The 10,831-nt window shown below is 40.5% G+C and overlaps 1 protein-coding gene across 14 annotated transcripts in view; it reads right to left on the bottom strand.

Moving 5' to 3' along the window:
* Window positions 1-4,384: 4,384 nt before the first annotated feature.
* Window positions 4,385-10,831, bottom strand: part of ppfia1 (PTPRF interacting protein alpha 1) — a 42,257-nt gene continuing 35,810 nt past the window's right edge. For 4 of the 14 annotated variants that reach the window (XM_014329128.2, XM_014329133.2, XM_014329136.2 and 1 more), the window contains 8 exons: window positions 10,746-10,808; window positions 9,993-10,019; window positions 8,214-8,389; window positions 7,902-7,999; window positions 7,647-7,822; window positions 6,761-6,829; window positions 6,474-6,642; window positions 4,385-5,978 (listed from right to left, as the gene is read on the bottom strand). In XM_014329128.2, coding sequence (XP_014184614.1) covers window positions 5,917-5,978; window positions 6,474-6,642; window positions 6,761-6,829; window positions 7,647-7,822; window positions 7,902-7,999; window positions 8,214-8,389; window positions 9,993-10,019; window positions 10,746-10,808 — 840 coding nt within the window. In that variant the 3' untranslated portion in view covers window positions 4,385-5,916. Of the gene's footprint in view, window positions 6,001-6,244; window positions 6,310-6,473; window positions 6,643-6,760; window positions 6,830-7,646; window positions 7,823-7,901; window positions 8,000-8,213; window positions 8,390-9,992; window positions 10,020-10,745; window positions 10,809-10,831 lie in introns of all 14 variants that reach the window. The other 10 variants (XM_014329130.2, XM_014329134.2, XM_014329142.2 and 7 more) reach the window with 6 other exon arrangements.

The raw sequence follows: 10,831 nt of genomic DNA, 5'->3' as shown, positions 1-10,831 counted from the left end.
CCACAGCGTCGACGTCACAAGAGGGCGTTGCGCGACCTGTTCGTGGTTTTCTAAATGGAGTTTAGTGGAAAAACAGATTTCTTCTAATGCTGCAGCTTAATAAAGCCGCAGGGAACTGGTGTTTTCATTTTGTTAACATGGGAACGTATCCAATAAAATCAGTGCTAGGATACGAAATTACGAAGAGCCTGCCTGGATTTGCCTCACATTTATACAGCACTTTAGACTTAAAGTCACATTTTAACTATACCTTCATCATTTGTGCCTACAGTCACCCCAAAGACGCATTTTAAGTCAGGAAAATCACTGTAAGCCTGCTTTGAGTCCCGCTGTTTGTCCAAAATTAATAAAACGACTGTGCTTTGATAACAAACAAACTTATAGCAACCGAGTAATTATTGCTGGTTCATTGCTCTCTTTGTCATGGATTTTCTCACACACATCTATAATATTCTGTAGTAGATGCTGTGTTTGTGCAGAAAATGTCTTCCCACGTTACTTTTCACGGTTTACTGATTTTTCTGATGGACATCGAGCACAGAGATGGGTTCAGGAGCCTCAGGTTGAACACCCTTGGACTAGAGGGAACCCAACCACAAACCTTTGGTCGTGGTTTACGTTTTTGAAACGAAAGTTAGCCCTTCTTCAGTAACTACGTTGATTTTCTACTGTTTGGTTATCACAACTTTCTCAACAATTTACTGAAATTATTTGTGCAAATTATTCGTTTTTATTCTTGTCACATCTATAAATAGATCTTATTTAGAGAGAAAAAATCCTTCCAAACAATTTTGAATTTGATTATGTCCTTTGATTTTTCTTTTTCTTTTTTCTTTTTTTTTGAATTTCTCTGAGCACTGCATGTTCTGACTTTGGAGTGCATTTGCTGGGATGTTCACTCCTGATGCATGAATGTTTTCCACTTTCTCATTTTAGAATGTTGGTTTTCAAGTTTTTTGGAAAACTTGAAAACCCCAGAGAATCCCCGGGGCGGCGGGGATTCTCTGGCTGGCTGGAGCAGCGTCTAATAACCAACTCGCAAAATGAAACAAAATAAAAACTTATAATTTGCACCGATGTTTTTTCGAAATTCTATACATGAAAAGTGAGCGCGAGAGCTCTCTGTGCGCCTGCTCGCTGCTGAAGTCAAAGTAAAACTTTATTGTCACCAGTAAAGCTCAATAACAATTTAAAATGTATAATTTACAGTTTGATGATTTAAAGTCTCTCACACAACCAGGCTGCTTCCAAATAGAGCACATTTCATTCATAATGATGTAAATCCAAGCCCATTATGTATTCATGATTTGAATCCTGGGTTGTGCGAAATCCAAGAAATGCACCCTAGACAAAGCGAGTCTGTGAACTAAGGTGTAAGTCTGTTAGGTTATGTTGTGGTGATCCTCGATATGGGGGATTTGTGTTCATACTGGAGTGCAAAATTAAAACCAATGGAAGATGAACAAGAAAAGTTCAAAGCCATCAGGTGCTCAGTTTAGAAAAAATAGAAAAGAAGAGGAGGAGAAATGAGCAAAAGATGCAGGTAAGCAGATGTGTCATTGGATAATGGCAGGTCATCCTGAAACAATCAGAATCAGAATACTTTATTTAATACTTTATACTTTATTATCCCTAAGGAAATAATGTGGGTTACAGTTGCTCCAAAAAGAAATGGTAAAAATAGTGACAGTAACAGACTAAACTCCAGAGGGAGTGTTCGCCCAGGGCGCCAAACAGGCTAGGACCGCCACTGCTCCACATGAACAGCATTCGACATCTACTAGTAGCTCTTGTGACCCCAGTTGTTCATTCATCTGAGGAGGATCTTATTCCATTCCTTGAAATGGATGAGGACTTTCTTTTGTGTTCATGTTGAAAGTGTTTTAGTGCAATGGAGATGAGTGGAAGCTGTTGACTGACTGCTCAAACAAAAGCCTAAAATGTGTCCTATGGTGTAATAGCAATTGGCATCTGGGACAACTGGTCATTCTGTCCAGTTAAAAGAAACCGGTGAAAATATGCTAACTGTGCTGGAGAAGCTGAAATACACTGAGCATAAATTCACCATATCTGAAAACCCCCCACCAATTTGCATTTTTTGATAAAACTGAATAAACTTTGAACTCACTGTCAACCTTTCCTCTAAGCTGCGCGCGTGCGCAATTGCGCACTGCTGGCACGGTCTCTGCGCACAGAAAATCTGCGTTGCGCACAAAAAAAAAATCGAACCTGAATTGAAATTAAAATGAAAACTTAACAATCCTGTTTTGCTGAGTCAGTAAGTGACTGGCTGCTCCCGTATGGGATCAGAACGATGCCACCTTATCCCATAGTCCAGCCAATGATGCGATTCACATTCGCATATACGCAGCTAATCAGCTTCATTGTCAGGCTATGACAGCGTCCTTATGTGCCGACACCGGTGTTTAGCGAGCAAAGCAGCGTGGCTGATGTGGAGTGAAGCCAAGTTAATGACAAGGTGGACAACGTGGACAACCATTGGAGATGTGAGCAGGACCGACGGAACAATTGACATAAAAAGTGTGGACTTTATACCAGTTTTTAAATTGTGTTGATCGGCCACGTAAAACCAGAGTTATGATAAAAATATCTGTAATGTTTGTTTTTCTTCCTGAATACTGTCGTTGTTTATATTTACTGCAGGAAGAAACGGTAAAAACGGCGTTTTACAAGGAAAACCTCCAAAGCCTGTGAGCAAAAACAAAAACAAAAAAACTCCACCCTTTCCTATTGGTCGAAAAATGTACCATGTGGACCAATCAAAAAATGATATGGCAACATGGCATTTAGTCATTTAGGAAGGGGGAAGTTTTAGGAGTGACGGCGTGTTTTGAGATGTGAGAGACTTGCCACGTTTAGCGCAAATCTTGTGTAGTTAGTGTGTAGTCAGTGTGTAGTTAGTGTGTAGTGTAGTCAATAGTGTTGTTGTGTGTCAGAACAATGAGGCGACTGCTGAGTGTTACAGGTGTTACAGCAGTGATACATCTGCTGCTGTCAGGCCTGCAGGTATCAGGCTGGTGTTCTCCTTCATCTCATAGTTGACAGAAATTATTTTTTGGAGCGGCACAAATAATTTGTGTGGCATCAGATTTGATGCAGAACAGCTGATTGTTCTGTAAATAGTTTGAAATGTTTATTTAAAAAAATGCCTTGGCTGCATTTTTAGGTAAACAGCTGCAAAAAACTTTGTTGTTTGCAAAACTCAGTAACTTTTTTGAAGAAGTAACTATATAATTAATTGCCCAACGTTGGTCATTATTTACTGTATTTTGCAGACAGAGTTACAGACTCTCTCCCAGACCACAGACTCATAATACAGTCAGAGCTTTATGAAAACAAAACAAAAGAAACTTGAACTCCAATTTTGAAAACACAAGTTATTTTTACTTCCAATAGTGTTAACATACTACACAGGTCATGAACAAGTTTTTTTTGTTTGTTTTTTTTTTTTAAATTTTCATTGTAAGTGGGCTAAAATAGTTAATTAAAAGTAGTCTAACATAAATGTAAATGCTGTAATTTGATTATTTTAATAAACATGTAACTTGCATGGATTGGATGCTGGCGTCACCACAGTGCACACGTCTGCTGTTGCTCACAGTGGTCCAAGGGACGCTCAGGGAGTTTGTGCGTTTGCTCAGACACATGAAAAATTAGAGGGAACATTGCTCACCGTTGAATTAGGTAATAACTATTTTCTGGAAAACAGCAGAACCTTTATTTTTTGATGTAGGGTGGTGTAATATACGATGCAGCAACTACTTCCATTGTAGTTAGGTGAAATTATTTTGGTAAACCTCCATTTTTATTAGAATTTGTGTTTTGGGCAGAAAGGTCTTGGTGTTGGTAGCCAGGGATTAGTCCACCAGGGCTTCCACTCTTAGCCCCCACCTGGCACACAATGCACCCGACCTCTACAGTGCCTAATGCGGGTGGTGGGCCTCCAGGAGGATGGACCCATGTCCCTTTTTTGGGCTGTGTCCAGCCAGGGCCCATGGACTAAGGCCCAGCCACCAGACCAGAGGAGGGTCGGGGGCAGATCCAGGACATACTGGAGAGATTGTATCTCTCAGCTGGCCTGGAAACACCTTGGTGTTCACCCGGACAAGCTGGAAGTGGTGGCCGGGGAGAAAGTGTTATGGGCTGTTAAGGCTGCTGCTCTCGCAGCCTGGCCCCAGAAATGTGGAAGAAGATGGATGGCAGAAAGGTTTTGGAAATGTATCAATCTAATAATAATAATAAAAAAGACATTACTAAGTCTCGTGGATACTTAAATATCCAGGAAAACTCGCACTGCTTTTTGTTAAAGGACACCGTCTGTCCACCGCAGGAGGAGCAGAAAAGACAACTCGTCAGTCTTTTATTTGCAGTGGAAAATAGGTTTCAGTATTTTATTGAAAGTAAGCAATAAATAATACTGTGATAAAAATAGTTTATAAGTACTCAGACTGTACATCATTGTTACAAGATCAGAAGATTCATCAGGAAGAGCAGGAATAAAAACAGCAACATGATTTGCATTGTGCATAAATGGCTAAATCACAAACAAAAAACATTTCTAATGTCAGCTTCAACTACATGTAGAGTGAAAAGAAAAGTCTCCGGTTCCGACTCATTTGCCACAAAGGCTTATGCTGGAACCCGTGTTGTGAGTGTAGACGGAAAAACATAAGTAGCACTGCAACATTCAGACGTAGCTCTGGAAGCATTACTGACGCCACAAAACACGAATGAGTAATAATAAATAAGAAGAGACGACAGAGAGGAGTTAAACAGTAAGGCTTGATATAAAATCTTTGTACAGAGTGTTTTTAAAAAAGGGTTGCTGGTGGACTGCACCACCATCAGGGGCTTCTGGTGACAGTGGGGATCGACTGAGGCCTCAGTGAAGTTGGTCCGTTGAAGGAGTTTCCACACTTTGGAGTCATCCACACATTTGTTTAAAGTTCTTCTGCACGAGTGAGCATTTCTCCAGAGGTGAGGAAGATTTTGTTAAAGGGATAAATTGGGTGGCAAGCGTGCATATAAGCGGAGTGGATTCTGCATGCAAGGTAAACTGCAGAGAACCTGGAAATCTGTTGTTTTTTACTTGCATCCAAATGTAGCCCTCTGTAGTTTTTATCCTTGCTACAATTATATGGCTTTAATTCTTTAAGAGTTTCATTTTGGTATCACAGGTATGGAAAATAAACAGACAAGAGAGAAATATATTGCGTTTCACATGATATGTGTTGTCACCATCGCCTGGGCTTGCCAGCAGTTATTTTAATACCGATGGAGGACTCACAGTGTTGAGCAGTTTGTGAAACGGTTTGACGACTCCAGCAATTTCTCTGATATTCACACATCCACTGACCTAAGAGCTGCATTTACACTAAATCACAAGTAATAAGCTACTAATATTACAACAGTTAAAAAGGGCAAAGATATGAATTAAGTTATATCACGTATCCAAGTCACTTGAGAATTAATTCATTGATTAGAATTCAAATCAAATATGAGAGACAAAAACATACATCTGTTCAACTGAATCAGAATTATAAAAAAAGATTAGATGAAATGTCTGTTGGTAGAAATATACAAACTCCAGATTGTTGAAATATTCAGTTACATACATCTGAGAGTTGAGCTTAATGCGGGCACAGTGGAGAAATGTTGCTTTTATTAAAATAAAATTAAAAAAAGGTGTGGGGGGGTGATTAAGAGCAGAGAGGCAAAAAGGGGTTACATAGAAATTCTAAAATCAACAATCCCATTGGTTTACATAAATATATAATAACAAATGTAGGTAAATCTAGAAAAGCTCTTCTAGGGATACTGAAATTAGTGAGTAAAGTCTTTCTCTGTGATGTCAGCAAGAAGCAAAATATCTTTGTAGGGTCCTTGCAAGTTATTTCAGTTCATCATCCTGGTCTTGAATGCAGGGAATTCCCCTTCATCGTCTGACCAGCGGTTACCTATAGAAATAATGAGGATAAACTGAGAAGGGAATGCGAGAGATCACCGGACGTGAGAGGGAAGCAGGACAGAAGCCGAGAGGTGGGTGGATGGGTTGAGATGAGGGAGAAACAGGAAAGAGATGCGTAAAACGTGCGTTAGAGCAGAGACCTCCAGTACGAGAAAGCTACTTCTGCTTGCATAGAGGAGCAGTTCAGCAGTGAAGAAATAGCCATACACGTCTCTGATTTGAGGATTTCATCATTTTTGACATGTGCGGTCTTACCGTTGTGTGTTAACAAGAGTAGGTCCTGACTGTGGCAGTGTCCAGCCTCTGTATAGACTGACTTCCTGTATTTCCACGTAGGCAGAAATCACATGCAAAGACATGCCGTTAGTCACAGCATCATCACAAAGCCAACCAAAAAGAAGCGACTGCACGTGAGGAGATGTTAAGCATCGACAGAGCGTCTCACACACACCATGCGCACACTGACACCGCTCTCTCTGCTTACCATCCATCGGGCTCCTCTTTGGCTGAGTCGAGGGAGATGCCGCACTACTGCTGGTAACTCGGAAGTTGGCAGGCAGGGTATCTGATGCACCCAAGGACATCCCCCTCATGTCTTTGGGCCTGAACTTCTTTCTCCATGAGGGAGCACGGCGGAAGTTCTTATCATCATCCTAGAATATGATGAGGTAAAGAAAAAAGGGGGGAAAGACAGGAGACGTTTTTAGTCCACAGATATTCTTATTGTTACTTAGCGGCGTCAACAAGTCAGCAAATGTCTGTGTTTGTCACCTCTTCCATTCTCCTGTCTGTGCCCATCGCCAGCAGACTGCTGTATTCACGCTCAAGAGTCGCCCGGGCCTATAGAGGAAGGAAAAGAAGAAGAATGAGATTAACAGAAGACCTTGGCGCTGACCTGCACTGTCCTCATCCTCCTGTCTGCTGAGCAGCTGATCTGAAATGAACTTCGGTCCTCACTAAATCTCTCGTTTCTGTCATCAAAACCCATTTCGTGCAGTTCCCGTTCTCATGCAACTTCCTATATAATTATGCGCTTTCAGATGTAAACCTCAGGTCACTCATGTCAGGCTGACACCAGCACTGCAGTTACACATGGAGCACAGTGCCACTTATCTCAATGGCTTGACAAAAAAACCCCAAAAAAACAAAAACCCCATCTTGCAAGTAAAATTTAAATGTATATAAATGTACATCAATTTCCTTTGTATGTCCCGGGCACTGCACCAAACTCAAAGCTTAAGGTCTTTGGGAGGAGCCCATTGGCCCAAGCAAGCAATGAGTAACTAACAGGTATCTTTAAGCACCTGATGGATCTCAGTTATTTTATAGGAGGTGGTTGCAGAAATTCTATTTTTATATGGATCGGGACTTTTATTTAAACTGGTCTGTACAATTGCACATCTGGAAACATTTAGACAAGAACAAACGTGTGTGATGCAGTCTAATTACACTTTTTAACATGCCAGCTGTGAAAATAGACCACACAGGCAACCGAATAAACAGTAGTGAGAATGCACTTGCAGTTCTAACAAAGGATTTTTTGGACAGAGTTGGGACTAACTGATTCTCATGTGAGAAAAGTGACCATGTTTGGGCCTTCAAATATGAGAAGCAACAGCTGGATGGTGAAACATCATAAACATTTGGTTTTGTGCACCTGTGTGTTCTGAGTGGGGATCTGCAGCAGCAGGGCCAGGGCGTTGTGATCAAAGGTATCATCCAAGGCGAGCAGTGCACCATGGACGCCACTCTCACAAAGGTTGCTGCTGTACTCTTTGAGACCAATGGCCTGAACCCAACTGATGACACGCTCATTACTCCACACCAGCACATCTGAAAGCACAAAACAGAGATGAGTGACGCACGATAACACCAAGTTGTTTTAATGAGGAAAGAAAAAAGCATGTATTACCTTTAAACTCCAGCATGGACTCCTCCCTCCTCCTCTCCAGCTCCTTTCTGTCATAGTTGAGCCTCCGCAGACACATCACACCGCACTGAAAGCTGTTCCTGTAGCACAAACACACACACTCATTCACTGTGGAGCCTCTTAGTTGTTAATCTGCCACGATGTGCTCGTCTTTTTCCCCAAAGTAAGCTGTTTTATTTCTTTTTGACTAGTGGCAGAAAGGACAAAGTTGCATGTATGCGTGGCATGATTGTAGTAGGCTGTGGTTTCTTCAAGATATTCACTGCTGCTAATAAAAATGAATCTATGTCTCACCTGTGGAAGCTGTCCACCATCTTGAGCTGTCCCCTAAGATCCTTCTTGGTTAGATGGTCAAGCATGCGGGCATCCACCAGCGACTCCATGAAGTAGGAGCGGTACTGTGGCAAACCCAGGCTGGGCAGCCACTCGTTACCGATCCACTCGTGGTTCATGTCTCCGTACGCCAAAGTCTACAGTCAGAGAAGAGGAGACTTAGCTGGTGTTTGAGAGAGAGGGCTAAAAAGATGGAGGCGTGGTAGAGGCTAATTACAGCAGGTGTATATTAACCGTTTTAACAGCAAACTGATTAAAAATGTATATATTAAAAAAAAGAAAATATTCGAATGATAATCAACAATGTTTCCACCTGTTTAATGACTAGTTTATAGAAAATATCGAAGAAAGTCTAAGAACGTAAAAGGTGGGAGACAAATCTCTGCAACTCAGCAACTAGATGAACCCAGTGAGTCGCCCGGCAACAGTGAATAAGTCCAGGAAGGGATGTTTTACATTTTTTTCTTTATTGTGTAGAGACAAAGGAAGACAAAACCAAAGTGTGTGTATGCACTGAGGATGTAAATAATCAGGTCGACTAATCCTGATTCACAAAGCAAAATGAAGCAAGTTATCTGTGAAAAGACTCCACACATCAGTGGCAGTGCACCGGTTTCTATCAGGAAAGCTGACATAGTGTGAAGGAAGCGAACACATACACCCACAGCTTTTCTTCGTATTAATTTTTGACTTGGCTGCAAACTGTGGTCAACTGAAAAGCTCCAACATTGCTTTGACTGTTGGCTCTTTCGTCACGTGTCACATTGGTTGGTAAACTTTAAGTGGACTTCATTTTTTTGACTTGACCCGTCTCCTCTCAGACACGTTTAAAAACCTAAACAAAAACCAATCTTGCCCCTTGTCATTACTTATTTTACTAACAAACCGCTCATTCCATCTCAAATCGACTGTCCTGCTCAGCTGTCCAGCTGAATGAACATTTAATGAAGAAACATGAAATTCATATTTAATTTACAATTAATGAAATGCTTTGTTCTTTCACCTTTCATGAGGCAACTGCTGAACATGAATATTTCAAAAACTATAACATAAAACCCTGAAAGTTTCGTTTCTTACCACTAAAATGAATTAGGATCTGTCTAAGTTTTGGTTTATACTAAATATTAATTAAGCATATTCTTGGATGATTTATTTGCATTGAACATGAGGAAAGTAACGATTAAGTCGTGCCTGATGTTGAAGTACAGCTTATTAGTTTAACGCATCAGATCTGATTTGGCAGATAATCAAAGCCATTTATTCATGTTTATAGATTTATCTTTGAAAGTTGTTTAAAATAATTAAATAGATATATTTTTACTTTAATTTGATGAACTCACTACAGATTTAAAAGAGGCTCTTTAGTATGCATGAAATCATTGTGTAAGGTTACTCTGTTTCATTTTACTGTTCTTTTCCTTTGAACTACAGCACCGCCTCTCAGCAGCTGTTGTGCAGATAGTGTACTGTTTCATTATTATATTATCATGTATTTGCTCATCTAAACTGGATACGTAAAAATTCAGCTGGAGTTTTTTGGAGCAGTTTGCTTTCGCTCTAAGAGCAAACCTCTGTAGTAGCAACTGTATGCAGACAAGCTCCAAATTAAACTGTGCTAGAATGTGCTTGTTGTGAATAAAGGAGTACAAGGCAATCATAACAGAATTAAAAAAACAAAACAAACAAACAAACAAACAACCACAGGTGAGAATAGGTGGGTTTTGGAGAACGTATGCAAACCTGGGCCCAGCTACCCTCGTCATCCTCCTGGTGTTAGCATGGTTAGAGTGAGCATGGTGAGAAGAACAGAAAGGTGAGGGGTTAGTGTGCAGTGCTGGGGTTAGAGAAGCTTCAAGTGGAAAGTATAAAGCAATAAACAAAATAACAAGTCAGTAAAAATAGCAGGAAAATAACAGACAAACAAATGGTAAGGCATCAAACAGGAAATACAAATGCTGGGTGATCCGAGGTATATATAAATATGAAAATAAATAAATGAATAAAACATTAACCTATAAACCTTTTGAGGACATATTAAATTGTCCTCAAAAGGTTTAACCCAACCACATCTATTAAAGAGAAGCTATTACAGTTTCTTCAGAAGCATTTGGCTATACATCACCCACTAATGAGTGGCAATGTTTCATAAACAGCCCAATCTAACTTTGGTAGTGGGAGGTAGTTCTTCATGTGTATTCCATCTATGTCCATGTAAGGTGAAAGCTATATAAAAGGTGAAACATACATATACTGTACAAAGACTAAAGAAGAGCATGAGCCCAATCCAAGAACAACAAAGAAGTCGCCCACTAGGGGAACGAAAAAGGCTTTGTTTCAAGACACTCAGTGATCGTGCACGCAGCCAAATTCATACTGGACGTATCCAATGTAATAAGTGAAGTCTGGCAATACTGAAGACAACTTGAAACAAAGCTCAACCACAACCATAGATGTGAGAAGCCACCAGTGCCCAGCCAATCAGGGTAGACTAACCGTGGGAGGCGTGGCTGCCAAACTTTCCATTTCTTCATGTGTGACCCAAACGTTTCCTGTGGTCTGATCATTTGACACCAACCAAT

Source organism: Haplochromis burtoni, unplaced genomic scaffold (assembly GCF_018398535.1).
Source record: "Haplochromis burtoni strain Fernald_Lab_line unplaced genomic scaffold, NCSU_Asbu1 Contig_509, whole genome shotgun sequence".
Lineage (NCBI taxonomy): Eukaryota > Metazoa > Chordata > Actinopteri > Cichliformes > Cichlidae > Haplochromis > Haplochromis burtoni.
This window is presented reverse-complemented; position numbering and strand designations above follow the sequence as displayed.